General features: G+C 49.2%; 2 protein-coding genes across 2 annotated transcripts; one reads left to right on the top strand and one right to left on the bottom strand.

Annotated features, from left to right (window-relative positions):
* Positions 1-364: 364 nt before the first annotated feature.
* On the bottom strand, positions 365-12,575 carry GLOD4 (glyoxalase domain containing 4). The gene is made up of 9 exons (XM_048518515.1): positions 12,057-12,575; positions 10,658-10,707; positions 8,404-8,524; positions 6,084-6,228; positions 5,008-5,144; positions 4,143-4,229; positions 2,693-2,806; positions 1,876-1,962; positions 365-537 (listed from the first exon to the last, which is right to left on the bottom strand). The coding sequence occupies exons 1-9, from the start codon at positions 12,477-12,479 to the stop codon at positions 472-474; spliced, it is 1,230 nt and encodes a 409-aa protein (XP_048374472.1). The 5' UTR covers positions 12,480-12,575; the 3' UTR covers positions 365-471.
* A 205-nt stretch (positions 12,576-12,780) lies between these two features.
* Positions 12,781-19,750, top strand: MRM3 (mitochondrial rRNA methyltransferase 3). Its single transcript, XM_048518514.1, has 4 exons — positions 12,781-13,243; positions 15,173-15,417; positions 16,767-16,934; positions 18,669-19,750. Exons 1-4 carry the CDS (start codon positions 12,948-12,950, stop codon positions 19,214-19,216), a joined length of 1,257 nt encoding a protein of 418 aa, XP_048374471.1. The 5' UTR covers positions 12,781-12,947; the 3' UTR covers positions 19,217-19,750.
* The last annotated feature ends 5,082 nt before the right edge of the window (positions 19,751-24,832 follow it).

Genomic DNA, 24,832 nt, shown 5'->3' with positions numbered 1-24,832 from the left:
CTAGACCCGTGGTGGTGAACCTTTGGCACTCCAGATGTTATGGACTACAACTCCCATCAGCCCCTACCAGCATGGCCAATTGGCGAACCTTTGGCACTCCAGATGTTATGGACTACAACTCCCATCAGACTACAACTCCCAATTGGTCATGCTGGCAGGGGCTGATGGGAATTGTAGTCCATAACATCTGGAGTGCCAAAGGTTCGCCACCACTGATCTAGACTAAGTTCCCTTTTTGGCACTGGAAAATTTAGTCTGCATCGATTTCCAAAGCTGCACGGGCTCTCCTTGCCACCCTCCCTGCGAAGGAGCCTCAATTTAAAAAGGCGGAGACCCCGCTGGGTTTTGCATAATGATTTTTTTGAAAGCACGGGATAAGGCTGACACCCAGCACCACTTGGTCAGAAGATACAAGGGGTTCCCTTCCCCAGCCCTCCCGCACCAAACTGCCGGCTGTCTTGGTCGCTCAGCCTACGCGGAAGCCTTTGTGATGTTGTGCTTGGCAAACCATTCGTTGCTCCTGTCGGCCGCCATCGCCTATGTGAGAGAGGAAGGAACAAAAGGCAGGGGTCACGTGACGGCGCAGCAAAGGGTGAGGAAGCAGCTCCCCAAAGAAGAAAAAGGCTGGGAATCGAGCGACCAAATAGCCAGTTGGGCTGATCTGCTTCACAGGGTGACTGTGAGGCTGAAACGGAGAATGGGAGAACCACGTAGGATATCCCGAAGCCCTTGAGGGAAAGGTGTGTGTGAAAACAGGACAGCTGCCTAGAGTCGCAAAGCAAGACCCGTGCCCCTCTTGTTTCTCCAATTAGCTCAGTGCGCTCCATTTTTCATACACAAACAAGGGTGACCCTCTAATGAAGGGCTGCGCACACTACTTAATTGCCCGGCCTACTATTGCCAGTTGTCTACCTAATATGTGAGTATGGTCAAATTTCATCGGATCCTCCCTGTGTCTAGGAATTGTCATGATATATATAAAAAAGAGAATAAAGGTTCATCTTCAAGTTAGCAGAAGTTTGCCCAACACAGAGGCCGGAGACAGTCAGTCTAGGGTGAAGTGGCAGTTAACCTTTAACATGATTGGTGAGTTCAACTGTGACTCTAGACCAATGAGAGGCTGATGCCGGGGCAGGGAAAAGTATCCTGTTGGACGTATTGTATATGCTAAGTTCAGACTGAGTCTGAGTTGAGAGACTAGTTCTGTGTATGTGCTGAAGAGCTCTGTATAGTTATATAGTCTTGTATAGCAAAGACTCGTGTAACCTTGCAACTGCAAAAGTAAAACCTTCCTATGGAAAGAATATCTTGTGTGGAGAGTATTCTTTTCCAAGAGTGCTAGAAGGTTGAAGTGAGTGCAAGAAGACTATAAACCTTCTCATCTTACCAGAGTAGCTCCGCTTTAAACTCTGCTGATAGGAATGCCATTATTCCTCCCTGTAACTAGGAATGCCATTGTTCCTCCCTGTAACTAGGAATGCCATTGTTCCTCCCTGTAACTAGGAATGCCATTGTTCCTCCCATGAGCCCTTTGTCAGAACTGCAGGCAGACTAAACAAAGCAACAATACTAGCTGTTATTTTGCTTTAATGTCATCGTTTTAAGCCATTCTGTGGCTGCAGGCTGGCCAAATTGGCATTCCAGAGCAAAGACCACAGAGAAGAAGGGTCCAGAGTGAATCAGAACACATTGATAGAAACCTGTTTTTGGTATTAACGGAAGCATCAAACTGGTTGATGACTGAAGAGCTTTTTTGTCTTTCTAATGCAATTCATACCCCCACTCCCAAAAGCTTGGATATTGCATTTACTCAAAAGGAACTCAGTCTAAATGTAAGACAACCCCCCAACATTGTTGGTAGAAAGACCCACTCACCTCATCTAAGAGCTTTTCACCGTTTGGATCCACCTTGGAAAGCTCCCGGAAGCCTTCGTCCCCAACGAAGCAGATTTCGTGGCCATCCTAAAATCCATTTCAGCGGACAGAGAGAAAAGGAGTTACTTGCAAGCCAGTGGGTGCTCCTGCCCATCGCAAATGGCATTCCAGACGAACGCTGCTCAAATGGCAGCAACCATCCATTAGGGTCAGTGTCATTACAGGGATATTAGCAACCCATCTCACGGGTGCAAGGGGTGCTTTAAGGCCAACCTACTTCTTAGGCCTCTGCCCCAAGGGAGTTACAATCTGAAATTAGAAAGTGGGGAGGGACATGGGTTTGAAGCGGTGTCTGGGGTAGAGAATCTCATGGAGTGGAACGGAAGAGGCTGAAAGAGGGTCCACGTTGACCTTGTTTTAAGGGCAGCGGGCGGGAACGTCTCCCCTGCATCATGCCTCCAAGCTATGGGGAGGAGGAGTCAATGGCTACATGCTTAAATTACAATAAATAATAATTTTAAAAGCACAGAAAGAAAAAGCACAGAAAATGGGTACCTCCCTCTAAGTCTGTACAGCTTTAAAAAACAGAGGGAGAAGAGATCGGTTTGTCATGTACGCAATCTCCCCAAAATGTCAGCTTGGGGAGGCAAACAACCAGAGGGGCTGTTCCCTTGACAACTTCCTCGTGGGCTTTCCCAGGGATGCGGCTGGCCCACTTTGGCAGGCCGCCCCCTGGGCCCGATCCAGCAGGGCTCTTCTGACACCAGACACCCGAGAGGAAATTGTGACGCTCTGCTCTGTTTCCGAGGGCACTCACAGGGTCCGCCAAGATGACCACCTGGACAGTCGCCTTTCCTGGGGTATCTAGGCTCACGAAAGGCGTCAGGATTTTCTGGTTCTCCTTTTTCATCAAGGTTTCAATATCTAGAAGCTGGGAGACAAACAGAACGAGCAGGTCTGGAACTGCAAAAAACCTGGGCTCAAACAGACATGGGAGGACTCTGGGGTGCACGCACTCAGCAGGGGTCTGCAACCTGTAGCTCTCCAGATGTTCATGGACTACAATTCCCATCAGCCCCTGCCAGCCAATTGGGGCCAATTGGCAGGGGCTGATGGGAATTGTAGTCCACGAACATCTGGAGAGCCACAGGTTGCAGACCTTCATAGGGTCACTGTGAAGACAAAACGGCAGCAGGGATAACGCCAAACTCCTTGGAGGGTAAACATGAGACTGGGAAACCCTCACAGCAGTGGCAAAGCACCCAGTCGGGAGCCAGTGGAAGATTGCTGGCAAGATAACAGCATCTGACCTTTCATACCCCCCTGGCATGACCACCCCTGGACTTCCTTGGAGATGCCAGTAGGGCCACAGAACACACCCCAGACTGCCATTACTCATCAGGGAGGTAAACAAAACAGGAAAGTTGCTTGGATGCCCTACCCTAGTTCGCAAAGAAGAAGAGTTTGGATTTATATCCCCCCTTTCTCCCCTGTAGGAGACTCAAAGGGGCTGACAATCTCCTTGCCCTTCCCCCCTCACAACAAACACCCTGTGAGGAAGGTGGGGCTGAGAGAGCTCCAAGAAGCTGTGACTAGCCCAAGGTCACCCAGCTGGCGTGTGTGGGAGTGCACAGGCCAATCTGAATTCCCCAGATAAGCCTCCACAGCTCAGGCGGCAGAGCGGGGAATCAAACCCGGTTCCTCCAGATTAGAGTGCACCCGCTCTTAACCAGTTTGTTTAATTACCTCTGCTGCTCCCAAACAGCAGAGGTAATTAAACAAACAGCAGAGGTGATTAAGGAGCTCCAAGAGACTAAGGCAGGGGTGGCCAACCTATGGCGTTCCAGATGTTCATGGACAACAACCCCCATCAGCCCCTGCCAGCATGGCCATGCTGGCAGGGGCTGATGGGAATTGTAGTCCATGAACATCTGGAACACCATAGGTTGGCCACCCCTAGGTCAAGGTGTCAGACTAGGATCTGGGAAACCCAGGTCTGAATCCCCATTCATGCCATAGATTAGAAACTTACTGGGTGACCTTGGGATGCTCACACACTCTCAGCCACGGCCCTGGCTCATATTTGAATGGGAGACTGCCCAGGAATATCAGGGCGATGCAGAGGCAGGTCATGGCAAACCACTTCTGAACATCTCTTGCCTTGAAAGCCCTACAGAATTGCAATCAGTCAGCTGGGACCTGATGGCAAGAAAAGAAAAGAAAAATAGAGACCTTCTAAGTACCTGGGGCGTGAGGCAACAGCTCACCTGCTCCTTTGGGCAAGAGAAAGCGATCCGTCCAAAGGCTGTGCCGTGATCCACGGTTTGGCCAATGCCGTGCAGCTCCAGTTTGCACTGGCAGGAGAAAAAGGTAAAACACGGCTTATCTTGAGACCCGCTCCAGGCAGCTTCACAAGGAAAACCAATACAACAAGGAAACCATACAAGCAACAAGCAGCGTCAGTCTTACCGTGTTTCCCCGAATATAAGTGTCTTATATTAATTTTTGCTCCCAAAGATGCGCTATGTCTTATTTTTCTGTGTTCTGTTCGTCGGGCATGCTTCCAAACAAAAACTTTGCTACGTCTTACTTTCAGGGGATGCCTTATATTTCGCACTTCAGCAAAACCTCTACTACATCTTATTTTCAGGGGATGTCTTATATTCGGGGAAACAGGGTAAAAGCAGCCACCAAGGAGACAGCCAGGGGCAAGAAGGCAACGATCCGGCGTATTGTTGTTATTGTAAATTGATGTTACTATGAACTGATATGGTTAAGTTATGTACGTAAGCCGCCCTGAACCCGACTTTGGCTGGGAAAGGGTAAGGTATTAAACTTAATAAAATAAATAAATGTAACTGGAAACCCCGACTATACTTCTGTGGTAGTGTTAGTTTAGTTCACAACACCTTCTCTTTCCCCCCTGCCATCAAGTACCCTTTGCCACACAACAGAGCAGCTGACGGTGGAGATGATTCTTACTGGGGGGGAACAGCGAAAGCTGCCCAGAGCCGCAGTTCATGTGAGTGGGCTGCTAGCCCCAACCTCTTCTAAGCCGCAGGAAGACTGGAGACGTCCTCCATGTTGCCCAACAGCTCTCTGTGAACTTTGCACCAACCAGTTTGCACCAACCTGGTCCTCCGCGTAGCCCAGCAGAACTCGTTGCTGGGGCTTGTCCTCCTGGTAGATCTTCATGCCCAGCAACTTTGACCAGAAGGCCACAGATTTTGGGAGATTAGAGACAGCTAAGGTGACCTTCAGCACGGGATCTGGAAGAACACACGGGAGCTGAGGAAGGGCCATTTTCCTCACATGGGAGTCCATAAGGGCATCCCACCTCCAAAAGGGTATCGAGGCCAAAAAGGAGACCACTATCAGCAGAGTTTAAAGTGGAGCTACTCTGGTAAGATGAGAAGGTCTAGTAGTCTTCTCGCACTCTCTGCAGCTTCCTAGCACTTTTGGAAAAGAATACTCTCCATGCAAGATGTTCTTTCCAATTGGAATGATTTACTTTAGCAGTTGCAAGGTTACACAAGTCTATGCTGTACAAGACTATAAAGCTATACAGAACTTGGGTGCTGTGTGGTTTCCGGGCTGTATGGCCGTGTTCTAGCAGCATTCTCTCCTGATGTTTCGCCTGCATCTGTGGCTGGCATCTTCAGAGGATCAGATCCTCTGAAGATGCCAGCCACAGATGCAGGCAAAACATCAGGAGAGAATGCTGCTAGAACACGGCCATACAGCCCGGAAACCACACAGCACCCAAGTGATTCCGGCCGTGAAAGCCTTCGACAATACACTATACAGAACTCTTCAGCAAAAACAACGTTGACTACACACAGAACTCAACTTACACTCAGTCACTGAACTTAGCATATACAATACTTTGCTTCTTATCCAACAAGGATACTTCTCCCCCTGCCCCGGCAACAGCCTCTCATTGGTCTAGAATCACAGTTGAACTCACCAATCATGTTAAAGTTTAACTGTAACCACTTCGCCCTAGATTGACTGTCTCCGTCCTCTTTGTTGGGCAAACTTCTGCTGACCGGAAGATGACACCTGGAGAGCCCTCATCCACAGCAACCCCCTCGCACCAAGACCACAGATTAACTCGGTGCAATTCAAACTACCGTTTGCTACAACCGGAGAAAACAAGGCACTGCAGCCATAGGATCCTGCCCCCAGAGAACACACCAGCTCCTTACCTGGCTTTGATGATTCTCTGTCTTCCAGGTAGAATTTGTAGCCTCCGGGAGCTTCAGCCAGGTAAACACCTCCTGAGATTTCCTTGAGGGGCCATTCCAGTTTCTTGGCGTTGTTCACCGCTTGTCGGGACACAAGAGTCAACCCCTGGCACAACCAGAAAACGCAAAATAAAGGGGGGGGGGATTGGTGGTGGATGGAGCAATTGTTCCTTATCCTGTGATAGCAGTTTGCCTGTTGAGAAGCATCCTGAATGTACCAGGGGATGCTGGGACATATACTAGGCAAGATGCCTCCTACCAAGACTGTTCATTGCAGGGAAATAGTGGTGGACAATCCCTGTTTGTGGGAAGCTGTCTGGCTGTGTGTGCTCTTCTCTTTGGGAACCGGTATTTTATGTCTAAGGAGCCGCGTGGCGTAGTGACTAAGTGCTTGCACTGCCACTCACACGGTCAGGAGTTCGAGCCCCCTGTGGGTCAGATATCCTGGCAGCTGGCTCATGGTCAACTCAGCCATCCATTCATTTCTTGGTCGGTAAATGAGTACCTAGCTCATAGCTAGGGGGTAAAGAATAGCCGGGGAAAGCAATGGCAAACTACCCCACAAAAGAGGCTTGCCTATAAAATCACTGCTTGCAGTGGTACTCCAGGGTCGGACACAACTGAAGAGGAAACTTTACCTTTATTTTATGTCTGGGGTGCTCCAGAACTAAGCTGGAATTCTAGTGAACTCTTCCCATGCCAACACGCCCAACAGTGAAGATTATGTTGAAGGTCACCCTCCCTTCTCTTTCAGGCACACGGCAGGCAGTGATAACCATTTTTTACTATGGTGCCCGCTTTGGGAACACTCTCTACTGGCAGTGAATATTTTAAGATTTCAGCACCAGAAGAGAAGAAGAGTTTGGATTTATACACCACCTTTCTCTCCTGTAAGGAGTCTCAACGCGGCTTAAAAACTCCCATTTCACTTCTCCCTACCGCAGACACCTTGTGAGGTAGGTGGGGCTGAGAGAGTTCTGAGAGAACTGTGACTGGCCCAAAGTCACCCAGAAGGCTTCATGTGCAGGAGAAGGGAAAACAAATCCAGTTCACCAGATCAGAGTCCACTGCTTATGTGGAGGAATGGGGAGTCAAACCCGGTTCTCCAGATTAAAGTCCACCTGCTCTTAACCACAACATTATGCTGGAAGACAATTTCCAACCCCCAAGCAATTGCTTGATTTATCTGTTGTGTTCCCTATAACATGCATGTGTGTACTTAAAAATAAGAATGGAATCCTTTATACACAACTGGGATATTCCCTGCTATTTGAAATAGTTTTTCCATCTGCCCTGAATTCTCAAACATCATCACCATCATCATCACCATCAAAAAATTAATTTGATATACTGCCCTCCCCTGAAGAGCTCTGGGCAGTGCACAACATTTTAAATATATAAGTAGAGCACAATCCAAAAACATAAACAATTTAGAAGAAGAGTAGAAGAGGAGTTTGGATTTATTTCCCCCCTTTCTCTCCTGCAGGAGACTCAAAGGGGCTGACAATCTCCTTGCCCTTCCCCCCTCACAACAAACACCCTGTGAGGTAGGTGGGGCTGAGAGAGCTCCGAGAAGCTGTGGCTAGCCCAAGGTCACCCAGCTGGCATGTGTGGGAGTGTACAGGCTAATCTGAATTCCCCAGATAAGCCTCCACAGTTCAGGTGGCAGAGCTGGGAATCAAACCCGGTTCCTCCAGATTAGATACACGAGCTCTTAATCTGGCTCCTCCAGATTAGATACACGAGCTCTTATTTACAAAAATAAATACACATATGTATGGCTCTATTAAGGTTAAAACAGCAAAAAGCGCTATTAAAATATACAGTGTCCCAATAAACAATATATGATATAATATATGGCGTCCGACAGCTAAACCCTCCCAAGATGGGAGCGGTAGGTCCCACAGATGTTATGGGGACCATCAAGGGGGGACCTCCAAAGGGGGGGGTGCCACATCAGCGGCCGGCCTCTCCAAAAGCCCGGTGGAACAACTCGGTCTTACAGGCCGTACGGAACTCACCAAGGTCCCGCAGGGCCCGGACAGCTGGAGGAAGAGTGTTCCACCATTAAAACACTTGTCACTGTAACTCCTGCTGTGAAATCCTTTATTTGTAAGTTGCCACAACACTCGTGGTTAAGCGATCATGGGGAATAAATATCCAGAAATGCATTCATTCAAAACAAACCTAGAATGCTAGACAAGAGCACATGATTTTTAGCATCAAGCATGAATTGAAAATGTCAGGACTGCAAAGCGACAGGACTGAAAGTGGCACCTACCAGAAAATCATTGCCAAGGCGATAGCTTCCGACACCATAATTATAGGTCAACTCGGCCACAAAGTGATGGTCTTCTGGACCGTATCCCACCATGGTTTTACTCCATTTGCCATCATAGGGACTAAGAACATATTTGTGTTATTTTTACGCATGTCAGAAACCCAACTGTCAATCTCCTAGTCTTCCTCTGGACACCCAAAACATCAACCCCACAACGTTTAACTAAATTTGGCAGGCACCCCATTCAACCAACAGGTTGAATACTTCACCACGTTATATGGCAACTTAAGCCTCCTCCCAGAATGCTGGTATCCTTTGTGGGCAGGAAGCTGCTGATAACTCTGATGTGACGTTTTAAAAAAATACTGCTGTGTTGCTTTATTTCTGCATTACTTTTTTTACTGGCATTCCAGGTCAGAAATGTCAGAAAGGAGAACACTTCAATGAAAGCATTCCCATGATTAAAGGCTATAACAACTAAAGAGCTACATTGTTTTATGCATTTACATAGCACACTTTTGTAATCAGCATAGGTATTTATGCTGCTCTGATAAAATTAACATTTTAATGCGTTTGATTGAGCCAACAGAATCGGCCAACTGACAGGTCAAATATTAGCATCTTCCAGCTGCTCGGACATCTGGCTCAGTGTTCTCTTCAGCCTGGTTGATACCTGTAGGAGGGTGAAGTGTAAGATCCCAGAAGTGGTGGAAAGCACTACATTTTTCAGACAGCTGGAAGCAGATTCCATTTCATGTGTCTTGACCCTCTGGTGTCTTAGCCTGGGTCCTGCCATATTTCTGTCTACTGAATGCTTACTGCTTAAGCAGGCCTGGGAATGTTTCCCTGTACCAGTCTGCCCTTATCTGTGCAGATGCAGAGGGGTGGTGGTGGTAGAAGCTGCAGTGTTTTCATCCCAGTTCTCACCATCTGAGGAGTGTGTGTGTGTGTGTGTGTGTGTGTGTGAAACAGTATGTTCCCGCTTTAGGAGAGGGAGGGGGGTTGTGGGCCTCATGTATCTGTCCTGGGGGATATAATGCTTTGCCTGTTCTAATGTGTCTTAGCCTGGGTCCTGCCATATTTCTGTCTACTGAATGCTTACTGCTTAAGCAGGTCTGGGAATGTTCCCCTGTACCAGTCTGCCCTTATCTGTGCAGATGCAGAGGGGTGGTGGTGCTAGAAGCTGCAGTGTTTTCATCCCAGTTCTCACCATCTGAGGAATGTGTGTGTGTGTGTGAGTGTGAAACAGTATGTTCCCGCTTTAGGAGAGGGAGGGGGGTTGTGGGCCTGATGTATCTGTCCTAGGGGATATAATGCTTTGCCTGTTCTAGTGTGCTCAGTTCTGACAATATAAGTCAATAGCTTTCCTATGCTTGCCAGCAATAAATGAGAATTTTACTTTCCAAGTATTGATACCTTAATTGATCAGGTCTGCGGTTGTGACACTCTGCACCTTTCCTCACGTTAAAAAAAACTACCTGCAGACAAAGAATCAGTGCAGAATGGAGAACCTTTCTTTGGCCCCTTCCGCACACGCAAAATAATGCGTTTTCAAACCACTTTCACAACTGTTTGCAAGTGGATTTTGCAACTCTGCACAGCTTCAAAGAGCACTGAAAGCAGTTTGAAAGTGCATTATTCTGCATGTGCGGAATGAGCCTAAGTCTTGAATGCCAGTTTTCCCTTTCTTTGTCTTGAATGCCAGCTTTTCAGTAACTCAGGTCTCCAACTTCCTTGTATGGGTGAGCCAGGTCATCAGTGAAATCCTATGCAGAGTCACTATGGAAAGCAATGAGCTAGACTCCAGAAAATCTGTACAGGAGTGCCCTCCAGTCTCCCACACTGCTTTCCAGCTGGGCCTGCTTATTGAAAGCACAATCGCTCTCTTCCTTTCTTATATTTCTCATTCAAATTTCACTTTCCCTTCCTTTGTTAATGCTGCAATGTTGCACCTGACAAACTAGCATTTCAAGCACCAGAATGCTGATCAACATTTCATAAAAATCACAACAGATCAGCAACCGCAAGCTGCTGAAGACGCTCAAGTGATTTTTAGCTTAACGTGCAGAGTATGAGCTTCTTAATATTGTGAACACGCTAACAAGTCCCACCTGGCCTCAGAGCATTCCGATTCCCGGAAAAGCAACTTGCGTTGTACATAATTAAAGAAACGAATGAGTCAACAAAGGAATATTAGTGGCTTCAGAATTCAAGCGTCATGATATTCTCCCCTTAAATGAGAAAGTCAACGCACCCATTACAGGTAGCTTTGCAACCTTCTTCGAATTCTTCATGTCTGAGAACCTAGGAGTGCAAGCAGAGGTAGCCAATCATGTCAGTGTAGCAGTATTGCATATCCCGTGCACAGCAACAGACAGGCAATTTATACATCAAACCCAGTTTAAGTCTTACCTCTGCCACAGATTCACTCATCAGAACTAGAATAAACTGCTCTCAGCTTCCGCTTCCGTTGGCAATAAGTGGATAACAACAAAACCCTACATTACCAAATAACTATAAGGATCATGATAATGCAAATGAAGCACTCTGAAAGCTTCAAAGTGTTATATAAACACTATTATTGTTACCATGGGACTCTTCCATCAAACTCAAGCTCTTCCTTCTCCATCCACAACGTCTAAGACTGCAAATATGCTCACGCTTTCCTAGCAGAAAACCCCACTGAGGGTTTACTCATGAGAAAATAGGCACATAATTGCACTGCAAATATGAGCAGCTGCGTTGAGTCTTGTCCTTTCCTGTTACCACTGTAAATCTAATATCTATTTATTTATACCTCACTTTCCCCCCTAAAGCAGGGGTATCAAACTCATATGTTGCAAGGACCAGATAAGACATCAATGTGACTTGGTTGGGGTGGGCCAACTCTGCAGGTGAGCCCCCAGCAGGCTTGAGTCCCCGCCCAGATCAGCACTGTGGACAGTGACTACTTTGTCTGTCAAGGCTGCAGTGGGCTCACCAGCCCAGTATGGCACTTAGGGAAGTGACTGACGCTAGAGTGGTGGCTGCCTCAGCTGGCTCAGATCAGCACTAGGGATGGTGGTCAGTACTCAGCTAGCAAGAGGAGGGGAAGTGGCTACCTGAGCTGGAGAGCCACCCTACACTGACCTTGCCAGCCCAGAACTGCACTGGGGGAGATGGTCAACACTGGGGAGAGTAACCGCCTCAGCTGATGAGGGCATGGCAGGCTCACCAATCCAGACCAGGGGTGGGCAAGCTTGCAGCAAAATCACCAGGTTGGCATGGGGGGTTGCTCACCAGGCCAGATTTGGAGCAGGGTGGGTACCTGGACTGGTGAGCCCACTGCAGGAGATCAGGAGCAAGGGAGAGGGTTTGTTTCAGGTAGCTCACAGGCCGATCAGGCCCCTCAGTTTGACAACCCTGTCCTAGAGCATACTCCCAAGTGGCTTATGTCATTCTCTCGTCCATTTTATCCTCACAACAACCTGGTGAGGTCGGCCATGCTGAGAGTCAGTATCGCGAACTGGATGCTGTTCATGGGAGCATCCTGCACAAGGTCGCTCTGCAAACGAACAGCTGAGACTGCATTGCTGGATAATGGCACCCGCACCCGTCCGGCTTCTCCTCCACCAGTCCACTTCCCAGCTCTGCTCACTTCGCCCCACACTTACGCGCATACCCAGAACCTCCCTGTAGAATCGGGCCGTCTGGGCTCGGTCGCCGACTTTGAACACGAAGTGCAGCGCTCGTCGAGACCCCATTTGACGTCGATGGGCTTTCCGGAGCTCGGGTGCACGATAGTAGCCCAGCACCTGCTCTGTGGCTCCTCCCCCCACGGCGCGCGACAATGACGTCACCCTCGGGGCCGTGTTCGGAAAGTCGGTTGTCAGGCAGACGCTCTGCTCGGACGCGTCTATGGTGTTGTGGTTTAACGGCGCTGCGGCCAAATTCTTTAATGGGGGGCCGAAGGAACCTTTAGAGTCGCGCGCGACACACACGCCGTCGTAGGTCACTTTCGGTGCAAAACGGAAATATCCTATATGCCACTCTCCAACAGTGTGAGGATAGAGTCCGAAGGGTAGTGAGGCTGACATTCACCCGGAAGTCCGGTATAATTGAAAGGCATGGCGCCGCTCTAGCGCCTTGTATCGCCGGGTTGAAACCCTCCGCACTTCGATGTGGAAGGCCGGGTGCTCTTTCAGCCGGGTTGGGACCTAGACCAGGGGTGGTCAACCTGCGGCTCTCCGGATGTTCATGGACTACAATTCCCACCAGCCCCTGCCAGTATGGCCAATTGGCTATGCTGGCAGGGGCTGATGGGAATTGTAGTCCACGAACATCTGGAGAGCCGTAGGTTGCGCCTCGGACGGAAAAGATTGTGGTTGCCCCTAGCAACGCACGTCACGGGCCGATGTACGCCCAAGCTGAGGCCGTTCCTCTCGTCTTGCCCACAACCAAGATGGCGGCCCCGGAAAAAAGGGAGCCGTTGCTAGTAGCGACGGAGGAAGCGTCGGGTTGGAGAAGGTGAAGCGGCCGCCCCTTCCGTGCCACCCTCGGCCAAGATGGCGTCCCTCGTGCGGCGCATGATGCGGCTCTCCTTCCTATTGCCGAGACCGCCGTCCGAGGGCGCCGGGCGCGCGCGAGGGGTGCGGGCGCTGAGGAGGACCCCCGTCCGCGTCCTCCCTCCCCGCGCGCAGGCGCAAGAGGCCGCGCCTAAGGCCCAGCAGCAGCAGCAGCAGCAGCAGGCCGGGCCCAGCAAGAAACCCCTCACCCGGGAGCGGGAAACGCCGGCGGAGGAGCCGCAGAAGGAGGCGGAGCTACGCTACGACCGGGCCTTCCCCGGCGACAAGAGGCTGAGGTGAGCGCCCCGTCCCCCTTCCCGCAGTGCCTCCTGGGAACGAGCCTGCGTGGTCCAGGGGTCAGTTGCAATGGCAGGAGATCCCTCAGTCCTGCCTGGAGGTTGGCAACCCCACTCCTGAAGCCCTTCCAAAGAGGGCGACTGCTGCTGGCTCCTGCCTGCTTCAAAGGGGACATGCTTGAGAGGCTTGCAGGTGAAGCTGCAGGAAGAGGCGCCCCTCCAGGTGTGGACAGAGTGCCCATGCCCCGCCCCCCGGGCCTGACTTGTGCACCTGGAACTTCCTTCTGAGGTGTCAGGCTCCGCAGCATGCTCTCAGAGGCTGTGACCCACGGTTGGGTCCTGATTCACGGGATGGGAACCAGTGGTCCAAATCATTACCGTGGAGAAGAGGAAGGGAGAGGGTGTCATCATGACCGCCCAATGGCTTCAGTGTAAGACCTCAGTCCCAGAATAAAGCCACCTGTAGATTTTAATGTATAGACTTTATTGGTGATCGAAGGATAGACGATTTCCGAGAACACATGGCAAGAGAAAGATCTTAAACCCCCACAACTCTGGGCCCGCCCCCTCCGGCCAACTTGCCTCAGCTGCAACATAAAAACAAATTAAACAATACAGTGATTCAGTTACAAAATGTTAACACAAAAGGCAGGAACCATCACACCTAGGAGGGCCGTGGCCCTTCCGGGTTATCAGTCTAATGCTGAGGAAGGGAGGGGAGGTAGATGAGCTGGCGCCTCGCCCAAGGCCGATAGCCCTCTGAATGGAGGGTGGGTCCCCCTCCTCCGAAACCCGGTCAGGACCCGTCCTGACATTCAGCTGGGTCCTGTCATATTTCTGTCTACGAAAAGTTTCCTGCACTTACAAGCCTGGGAATGTTTGCTGGTGCTAGGTACTCTTATCTCTGCAGCTGCAGGGTGGAAGCTGCGAGGCACCCTCTCTCCCTGCTATCTCTGTCTGTGGAGTGTGTGTGTGTGTTCATGTGACTGTTTTCCCTCTTCCCGCAGAAGTGTGTGTGTTCCTTCTCACCTCCAGAGAAGGAAGGGGAGAGTTGCCTAATGTGTGCATTGGCTGTCTCCTCATATTCAGTTGTAAGAATATATAGGTCAACAGCTTTCCTATGCTTGTCATCAATAAATAAGAATTCTGCTTTCAAAATATTGATTCCTTCATTGAGCAAGTCTGGGGTAGTGACAGAGGGACACACTGTAGGTCTTTGGCTTTAATGCATTCAGGAATAAAGGCTCAGTGGACTGAAAGTACAGTGGAATCTCGGTTTTCGTTGGTAATCTGTCCAAAAAGAATAGATGAAAACCGAAACTGGTGAAAACCGAGGCAAACTTCTCCATAGGAATCAATGTAAATCCAATTAATCCGTTCTAGGCACTCCCAAAAACATACCAAAAACACACTTTAAGGTGAATAAACATAGTGTTTAATGCTGAAAACAGTAACAAACAATAACACTAGGATCAGCTTGAGAGCCAGTGGACCAATGTCGCACCAGAAAGCTGTCCAAAGAGGTCTGTTTCTGACGCCTCTTTAAGATTTGTCTGAAATGGGGCAAGACATTGTCATTAAACAAGTCGCAGACACAGCCTGCAACAGCTTTGTCTGGTTGCTTTCTCTCCACAAACCCCGGCACCTTACTGCAAATCAGTGAAAACCGAGGCAAATCGATGAAAACAGAGACAAATTTTTCACTGAAAAAATCAATGAAAACCGAAACCAATGAAAACCGAAGGCAATGAAAATGGAGGTTCCACTGTACTCAGAACTAGCAAGTATCAGCTCTGATTGGGGGAACTCGACTGAATTCTCTGGTTCTTTTTTATGGCTATGAATAGTCGGAGCTGGGACATGCAGGTTTTACTAACGTGAAGTTACCTAGCCCAATTCACTTGGCTACTCTGACCCGTTTTCCCACAGCAAAGTGGTGACTATCGCCAAGTCCAGGGCATTCCGGGAGAAGCACGGGAAGATCTTGCTGGAAGGCCGACGCCTTATCACCGATGCGTTGGCCGCTGGTGCCTCTCCCCAGACGCTCTTCTTCAGCGCCCTGGACCGCCTGCGGGAGCTGCCAGTGGGCAAGCTGAAAGGTGCCAGCCTCGTCAAGGTCAAGTTCGAAGACCTCCAGACCTGGTCTGACGTCATCACCCCCCAGGGGGTGATTGGTAAGTGACCTTCCAAGCAGAAAAAACCAGCTTGAATCACTGGCAGGAACCTGGTTGAAAATCTTTGGTCTCCAGCAGCTTAGACAAAGATAACATTCTTTCAAGAGGCTCGTGAACAGGATCATAAGCAGGGATGTGATGCAGAGGGTTGGGAATACAGACAAATTGTGTGGTTGGCTTTTAAGTGCAGTTCTATTTATTGCTATCTACTGACAAAGTGCTTCGCCAGACCACAGGTGTTTTCAGGCACGCATCACACTGCTGTCTGTGTTAACTGTATACAAAAGTGGTACCAATCAGGTGCCCTCGCCTGATCAGGTTTGCACACGGTACAAGCTGTGCACTCCGTCCTAATCTGCACACGGCACCTGTTAAGAAGGAGGGTCCAGCTGTCATTTAGATTTTGCTCATCTAAACATTTACACATGTTCTGACACAACTTCTGCTCACTCAGTTTAAGACATACCATGATAGCAGGGGCCTAGGGATTCTGGAAAAAGGTGAATTCTGTGAAAGGCTGAAGTACCGTATATACTCATGTATAAGTCGAATTTTTCAGCACATTTTTAATGCTGAAAAAGCTCCCCTCGACTTATATGCGGGTCATTAAAATTTTTTGTGTGTTTTTACTTTGCCGGCCAGCAGGGGGCGCAGTTTTTATGCTAGCGGCACCAAAATTTCAGAGTACCCTCAGAAGGCACTCCTGATGATACCAGCCAAGTTTGGTAAAGTTTGGTTCAGGGGGTCCAAAGTTATGGACCCCCAAATGAGGTACCCCCATTCCCCATTGTTTTCAATGGGAGCTGTTAGTAGATGGGGCTACCCTTTTGAGGGTCCATAACTTTGGACCCTCTGAACCAAAATTTACCAAACCTGGCTGGTCTCATAAATGATGCCAGTTTGGTACCTTCTCCAGGGAGTCCACCGGGCATGGTGCTCCTTCTCCCTTGAGCTTTTCTCTCGTTGAACCTCCAGCCTTTCTTGCTAGAACAGTGGTTCTCAACCTGTGGGTCATGACCCCTTTGCGGGTCGAACGACCCTTTCACAGGGGTCACCCAAAACGCATATTTCCGATGGTCTTAGGAACCAAGACACAAATAATTTTATGGTTGGGGTCACCACAACATGAGGAACTGTATTAAAGGATCGCGGCATTAGGAAGGTTGGGAACCATTGTGCTAGAACAGTGGTGGCGAACCTTTGGCACTCCAGATATTGTGGACTACAATTCCCATCACCCCCTGCTGGCCATGCTGGAAGGGGCTGATGGGAATTGTAGTCCATAACATCTGGAGTGCCAAAGGTTCACCATCACGGTGCTAGAATAACATCTGCCTCTGTTTCCTCAGGCATCTTTTCCAGACCAGATTATGCCAAAATGACTTACCCAGAGGTTCAACAGAAGCATCGGCTGCCCCTGTCTCTGATCTGTGATAATGTCCGTGACCCAGGAAACCTAGGAACCATTCTGAGGTCAGCAGCTGGTGTGGGCTGTGAGAGAGTCCTGCTTGTCAAAGGTAAAGAAACGGGGTAGAAAATGTTTCTCTCTTTCTCACAATACTAGAACCAGAGGGCATACCTTGAAAATGCTGGGGGGAAGAATTAGGACTAATAAAAGGAAACATTTCTTCACGCAACGTGTGATCGGTGTTTGGACTATGCTGCCACAGGAGGTGGTGATGGCCTCTAACCTTGAAAAGGGGCTTGGACAGATTGATGGAGGAGAAGTCGATCTATGGCTCCCAATCTTGATCCCCCTTGATCTGAGATTGCAAATGCCTTAGCAGGCCAGGTGCTCGGGAGCAGCAGCAGCAGCAGGCCCTTGCTTTCACATCCTGCACGTGAGCTCCCAAAGGCATCTGGGGGGCTAGATGGACTCTGGTCTGATCCAGCAGGCTCGTTCTTATGTTCTTATGACAGGGGTTGTTTTGCTGGGAGCGGAGAAGACTGAGTGGGTCTGCCAAGCCTGTGTCTACAGGCATGAGTTTGGCTAACAGGTTTCAAGGCTATCCAGCTGTGTTTCCATATGGGAAGACCTGCAGGCATACCTAACATTCAGCCACTCAGTATTGAACCTTCATGCCTAGAGGTGTCTTGTGGAGATGCTTGGTCAGGAGGAATGTAGGATGTTGCTTTCTGGGGTAGAGATCAGCAGGAACGTTCTGCAGGCCCAGAAATGCTATCCCACACGCAGGAAGCTGACCAGTCACTTTGTACAGCTCTTTTGTCGCTGTACTCCTTCCCCTTCCCTTCGAAAATGACTAGAAAGGAAACTCAGGACCAGAGGCGTAGCTAGGGAAAAGGGAGCCCGGTGCAAAATCTGAGTTTTGCTCCCCCCCATGTTTGTGTTTTTTGTATTTTTAGTGTTTTTTCAGTCTTTGGCCTTCAGGGGGCGCAGTTTTTAGGCTAGCAGCATCAAAATTTCAGGGTATCTTTAGGATACTACCTGATGATACCAGCCAGGTTTGGTGAAGTTTGGTTCAGGGGGGGTTCCAAAGTTATGGACCCTCAAAGGTGTAGCCCCAATCTCCTATTAGCTCCCATTGGAAACAATGGGGGATGAGGCACCCCCTTTGGGAGTCCATAACTTTGGATCCCCTGAACCAAATCTCTCCTAACTTGGGTGGTACCATCAGGAGAGTCCCCCAAAAACTCCCTGAAATGTTGGTGCTGCTAGCCTAAAAACTGCACCCCCTGCAGGCCAAAAACTGAAAAACACTAAAAAATACAAAAAACAAACATTAAAATTTTGCTGTCCCCCCAGGCATGAGCATGGTCCAACTCGCACCCCCCAACCTCCTTGTAGCTCCGCCTCTGCCTCAGACACCTTACCCACTTTCTAAAAACACTGGGTGGGTGCCAGAAAAGGAGCCGGCAGGTGCAGTAGCGTCCACGGGCACCATGTAGGGGACCCCTGGATTACAGGATGTTGTTGCAACTCAAGGGAAAAGAGGAGGGGGAGAGGCATCAGAAGAGGCATCAGGAGGGGGAGAGGCGATGCACACACCCCATTCCGCCTCTGCTCAGAACTGGCTTCCTGGAAGATTGGCAGGCATCCTCCAAACCTAGCTCCCGCTCCATTTTTAGGAGGTTGTGGCCTTTGTTAATTTGTGGTGCTTGATGATGAAGCCAGCAACTCCTCTACAGCGGTGGGGGGGCCCAGCTGTCCATGCCTGAACCGGTAGTAGAAACCTGCGATCTCCTGATTTCAGCTGCTAATCCCCGTTGTTGCCTTTCCCGTCTCTTTCCAGGCTGCGTCGATGCGTGGGAGCCCAAAGTACTCCGGGCAGGGATGGGGGCTCACTTCCGCCTCCCCATCATCTCCAACCTGGACTGGGAGGTGGTTCCAAACTACCTGCTCCCAGACACGTGTGTGCACATAGCAGACAGCACCATGGAGCCCAGTCGTCGTGCCCAGGAGGAGCCCTCAGTGCCAACCAAGACCGCCTGGCCCTACGAGTCGAAGGCATGGCTGGCCCAGGTCCAGGCCCGTTCGGGTTCTAACGCGGACCTCAAGGAGCAGGAGACACAGCCCGACCCACTGGAAGTCCAGCATTACTACGAGCCATGGATGGAAGTTGCCGTGGCTTTGGTGATCGGCGGTGAGACCCACGGCGTGAGCGTAGAAGCCAGGCAGCTGGCAGGCAGCAGGGGCGGGCGGCGGCTGCTCATTCCCGTGGTGCCCGGCTTGGAGAGTCTGAATGCCGCCATGGCTGCCAGCATCTTGCTTTTCGAAGGCAAAAGGCAGCTGCGCCAAGGGGAGGAAACTGCAAGCCGCGCGGCGCCAGCTTGGCCATAGCCGTTGAGAACCGGACGCCTGCCAGGCAGGGTAGCTTTAACCCTGCCTTTCTTCGGAGCTACACACCATCCCTTCTGGCTAAAGCGGTAGCCCACTGTGCCGCCCTGAAAAGAGAGCAGATGCTTCCGGCAAAGAGAAGTGGATGTGGCTCAGAAAGGATATTTGCCATTATGCGGTCTTTCAGGACAATAATGAAATCTTTCAGCGCAAAGATATGCAAGAGTATTGCAGGGATAGTGAGTGTAGTCGAAACTTTTAGGCTTATGGGTAAACTCTATGCTCTTCTGTTTCAGAATGCAGAGTATTATGTATGGCAGTGGCATACCACTAATGGGGACATGGGGTATCCCATGTCCCCGGGCACACACTGTTGACCCCCCCGGGAGGGCAGGAGCCAGCCTACAGGGAGGCCGATGGTACGGCGCGGTGGCGGGCAGGCCAGAAGCCTTCGACTAATAAAGTACGTGTTTACTTGTGAATAAAGTTACCTCCACGAAAGAGAAAGCGCAAAGGGGGGAGGAGTGAGGAAAAACAGCCTGGTCAGTAAATATACTTGTTTCCAGGTTGGGGGAGCATCAAATCACATCTGACTCGTGGTGACCGCGGGTGGGGTTTTTGAGGCAAGAGAGATTTGGAGGGGGTTGGCCGCTGCCTGCCCCCACATCCTAACGATGGTCTTCCTTGGAGGTCTCCCGTCCAAATGCTTGCCAGGGGTGATCTTGCTTAGCTTCTGAGATCTGCTGAGACCGAGGCTATTCAGGCCAAGGCAGTTTAAAGGACTACTGATGTGTAAAAAGAAATGTGCAAGGTTTGGATGGCAGATCAATCACAAGTGTTTTCAGCACATGGCAACAGCTAGGATTTGAGAGAAGTCGCCATGGTGTGGTCAAGATATGGCTTCTTCAAAAAAAAACCTTTTGATTCGTAACAAAGACATGTCAAAGCAGAAACGGCAAACCCCTGGAAAGCAAGCAGCTTCCCTTCCCCTCTTCAGCAGCAGTGGCGTAGTGGTTAAGAGCAGGTGCATTCTAATCTGGAGGAACCAGGTTTGATTCCCCACTCTGCCACTTGAGCTGTGGAGGCCTTTCTGGTGAACTAGATTAGCTTGTGCACTCCAACACACACCAGCTGGGTGGCCTTGGGCTAGTCACAGTTCTTCGGAGCTCTCTCAGCCCCACCCACCTCACAGGATGTTTGTTGTTGGGGGGGGGGGGGGTGAAGGGAAAGGAGTTTGTAAACCCCTTTGAGTTTCCTTACAGGAAAGGGGAGGGGGTATAAATCCAAACTCTTCTTCTATTCTAAACATACTGGCAGACAAATCCAGAATTTTTGTACACATCTGGTTTCACCGTAAACAACATGGCTGTTTTCAATGGAAACAGATGGAAAGAGTTGTGGGGGGTGGCTAGCTTCTGAACTTAGTGACTGAACGTGGTTTTTAAAAATATTCGGGGGGGGGGGGGGGAACCAGCCGTGGGAGGTCCGCTTTGAAAGAAGAGGAAGTGTTTCGACGCAACTGCTTTCTGTCTGCCATGGAAAGATCTGGTTAACTGTCTCCCTGCTGGGGAGGCGGGACTAGAGGGTCACTCAACAGAAGGGAAAAGGCCCCCATATACAAGGGCAGCTGCAAACGGGCCTGTGTTTTGCACCCAGAAACTCTGTTCCGCGTCCTCAGCTGAGGGTCAGAGAACGCCGTTGATATCATCGTGAATCTTGTGCCAGCCACTGAGTCACAAATGAGGCAATTTATTTCAAGTTTACATTGGCAAACTGTAAAGCTGCCACAGGCATCCCGTGCTGTCGTTTGCTCCGGCTGCACGGGCAAGGTTAGAACAAACTTGGCTCAGCTTTTTCTCCCCTGAAATCCAAACACTTCTAAGCGTTAGAAAGCCGGGCTGTTCCAGTTCTGGAATGCTCCTCTCTGGGAAACAGAGCCCCTGCAGCTAAGAACATAAGAACATAAGAACTAGCCTGCTGGATCAGACCAGAGTCCATCTAGTCCAGCATTCTGCTACTCGCAGTGGCCCACCAGGTGCCTTTGGGAGCTCACATGCAGGATGTGAAAGCAATGGCCTTCTGCTGCTGCTGCTCCTGAGCACCTGGTCTGCTAAGGCATTAGCAATCTGAGATCAAGGAGGATCAAGATTGGTAGCCATAGATTGACTTCTCCTCCATAAATCTGTCCAAGCCCTTTTTAAAGCTATCCAGGTTAGTGGCCATCACCACCTCCTGTGGCAGCATATTCCAAACACCAATCACACGCTAAGTGAAGAAGTGTTTCCTTTTATTAGTCCTAATTCTTCCCCAGCATTTTCAATGTATGCCCCTGGTTCTAGCATTGTGAGACAGAGAGAAAAATTTCTCTCTGTCAACATTTTCTACCCCATGCATAATTTTATAGACTTCAATCATATCCCCCCTCAGACGTCTCCTCTCCAAACTAAAGAGTCCCAAACGCTGCAGCCTCTCCTCATAAGGAAGGTGCTCCAATCCTCAATCATCCTCGTTGCCCTTCTCTGCACTTTTTCTATCTCTTCGATATCCTTTTTGAGATGGGGCGACCAGAACTGAACACAGTACTCCAAGTGCGGTCGCACCACTGCTTTATATAAGGGCATGACAATCTTTGCAGTTTTATTCTCAATTCCTTTCCTAATTATCCCCAGCATAGAGTTTGCCTTTTTTCACAGCTGCCATGCATTGAGTTGACATTCCCATGGAACTATCAACTAAGACGCCCAAATCCCTTTCCTGGTCTGTGACTGATAGCACTGACCCCTGTAGCGTGTATGTGAAGTTTGGATTTTTTGCCCCTACGTGCATCACTTTACATTTCGCTACATTGAGCTTCGTTTGCCATTTCTTAGCCCGCTCACCTAATTTATCAAGGTCCGCTTGGAGCTCTTCGCAATCCTTTGTGGTTTTAACCACCCTACATAATTTGGTATCATCTGCAAACTTGGCCACCACACTACCCACCCCTACTTCCAGGTCATTTATGAATAAGTTAAAGAGCACTGGTCCCAAAACGGATCCTTGGGGGACACCCCTCCCTACATCTCTCCATTGTGAGAACTTTCCATTTATACCCACCCTTTGTTTCCTGTTCCTCAACCAGTTTTTAATCCATAGGAGGACTTCCCTCTTATTCCTTCATCATTGCTGAGTTTTTTCTCAACAGTCTCTGGTGAGGAACTTTGTCAAAAGCCTTTTGGAAATCCAAGTAGACAATGTCCACTGGTTCCCCCTTATCCACATGTCTGTTTACACCCTCAAAGAACTCTAGTAAGTTTGTAAGACAGGACTTGCCTCTACAAAAGCCATGCTGACTCTTCCTCAGCAGGTCTTGCTTTTCTACATGTTTAATAATTTTATCTTTAATGATAGATTCTACTAATTTACCAGGAACAGATGTCAAAATGACTGGCCTGTAATTTCGTGGGTACCACCTAGATCCTTTCTTAAAGATTGGTGTGACATTGGCCATCTTCCAGTCTTCAGGGATGGAGCCTGATTTCAGGGATAAGTTGCATATTAATGTGAGAACATCAGCAATTTCATGCTTGAGCCTTATAAGAACTCTTGGATGAATGCAACCTGGGCCAGGGGATTTGGTAGCATTTAGTTTATCAATGGCTGCCAGAACTTCTTCCTTGTCTACCACTAACTTCGCTAGTTCCTCGGATTCACCTCCTAAGAAGCTTGGTTCAGGTGCAGGAATTTTCCTCACCTCCTCTTGGGTGAAGACAGATGCAAAGAATTCATTCAGCTTCTCTGCAATCTCCCTGTCACCTTTTAGCACACCTTTTGTTCCTTCATCGTCTAACGGACCTACCGCTTCCCTAGCTGGCTTCCTGCTTTTGATGTACTTGAAGAACTGTTTGTTGCTAGTCTTGATGTTCAAAGCCATGCGTTCCTCATAATCCTTTTTTGCCTCCCTTGCAGCTAACTTGCTTCTCTTTTGCCACCATTTGTGTTCTCTCTGGTATTCTTCATCAGTTAAGTTGGACTTCCATTTTCTAAAAGACATCTTTTTTTCCTAATAATTACCTCAACCTCCCTTGTTAACCATGGTGGCTTTCTTTTGGACTGGGCGCTGCCTTTCCTAACCTGCGGAACACATTCCAGCTGAGCTTTTAAGACTGTGTTTTTAAATAACCTCCAAGCACCTTGGACATTTTTTGACTCTCTTGATTTTTTTCCTTTCAGCTTCCCTGCGACTATCCCTCTCATCTTTGAGAAATTTCCCTTTCTGAAGGCAAATGTAACTACATTAGTAGTTGTCACTCTTGTTCGCATGCAGAGATACTGAATCTGACAGCATTGTGGTCGCTGTCCCCTATCGGCTCACCACCACTGACTTCCCGCACCAGGTCCTGGGTCCCACATAGAATTAGATCTAGGATCACATCTCCCCTGGTTGGTTCTACAACCATCTGCTCTAAGCCACAGTCATTTAGCATATCCAGGAATGTTCTCTCCTTACTATGACCTGAACATGCATTTTCCAGTTTATGTGGGGATAGTTAAAATCGCCCATTACCACGACATTTTTGCTTTTTTTGGCCTCTCTAATTTCTTTTTCCATCTCAGAATCCTCTTGTGCACTTTGGTCAGGGGACGATAATATATTCCTAATGTTAAACTTTGCTTCACCCCTGGTATTGATATCCACAGTGCTTCTGTAGAGGAATCAGCTCCCCCTGCATTGTCTATTTTATGTGACACTATGCTCTCTTTGATGTAGAGGGCCACCCCACCCCCAATACGCTCTGTCCTATCCTTCCTGTAGAGCCTGTAACCTGGGATAACAGCATCCCACTGGTTCTCCTCATTCCACCATGTCTCTGTGATGCCCACTATATCAATGTCCTCCTTCAAAACTCTGTACTCCAGCTCCCCCATTTTAGGTCGAATGCTTCTACTATTAGCATAGAGACACTTGTATACTCTGTCTCTGTCCTTAACCTGGGATTTATGTGTTTTGCCCTCTAGCCTTTTGTAGACACTATCACTTATCACATTGCTATGCTCCTCGCTTGTATGTGGTTGATTTAGAAAAACCTCTCTCTGTGTCTGCATCCCCATGGACTCTGTATTCGAACCCCGAAGTCACCTCAGCTCCTGTCGGCTTTCCCCAAGGATCAGTTTAAAAGCTGTTCTGCCACCTTTTTAACGTTGAGCCAGCAGCCTGGTTCCTCTTTGGTTAAGATGAAGCCCGTCCCTTTTGTACAGGCCTGCCTTATCCCAAAAGGTTCCCCAGTTCCTGACAAAGCTGAAACCCTCTGCCTTACACCACCTTCTCATCCACGCATTGAGACCCTGTATCTCCGCTTGCCTAGCTCTCCCTGCGCGTGGAACAGGTAGCATTTCGGAGAATGCCACCTTGGGGGTCCTGGATTTTAACCTTTTTCCTAGCAGCCTAAATTTCGCTTCCAGAACCTCCCGGCTACATTTCCCAATGTCATTGGTACCAATGTGGACCACAACTGCTGACTCCACCCCAGCACTGTCTAACAGCCTATCTAGACGACGCGTGACATCCGCAACCTTCGCACCAGGCAGGCAAGTCACCACGCGGTCATCACGCCTGTCACAAACCCAACTCTCTATATT

This window comes from Sphaerodactylus townsendi, linkage group LG16 (assembly GCF_021028975.2).
Source record: "Sphaerodactylus townsendi isolate TG3544 linkage group LG16, MPM_Stown_v2.3, whole genome shotgun sequence".
Classification (NCBI taxonomy): domain Eukaryota; kingdom Metazoa; phylum Chordata; class Lepidosauria; order Squamata; family Sphaerodactylidae; genus Sphaerodactylus; species Sphaerodactylus townsendi.
This window is presented reverse-complemented; position numbering and strand designations above follow the sequence as displayed.

Excerpts from the sequence above, each read along its gene's own strand:
- GLOD4 (XM_048518515.1), bottom strand. The coding sequence starts at position 12,479 with ATGTCAGCCTCACTACCCTTCGGACTCTATCCTCACACTGTTGGAGAG. Across the intron at positions 8,525-10,657 it reads TGCAAAGCTACCTGTAATGG|TCCCTATGATGGCAAATGGA; the intron begins GTGCGTTGACTT and ends ATATGTTCTTAG. Across the intron at positions 4,230-5,007 it reads TGGGCTACGCGGAGGACCAG|TGCAAACTGGAGCTGCACGG; the intron begins GTTGGTGCAAAC and ends TTCTCCTGCCAG.
- MRM3 (XM_048518514.1), top strand. The coding sequence starts at position 12,948 with ATGGCGTCCCTCGTGCGGCGCATGATGCGGCTCTCCTTCCTATTGCCG. Across the intron at positions 15,418-16,766 it reads CACCCCCCAGGGGGTGATTG|GCATCTTTTCCAGACCAGAT; the intron begins GTAAGTGACCTT and ends CTGTTTCCTCAG. Across the intron at positions 16,935-18,668 it reads GAGAGTCCTGCTTGTCAAAG|GCTGCGTCGATGCGTGGGAG; the intron begins GTAAAGAAACGG and ends GTCTCTTTCCAG.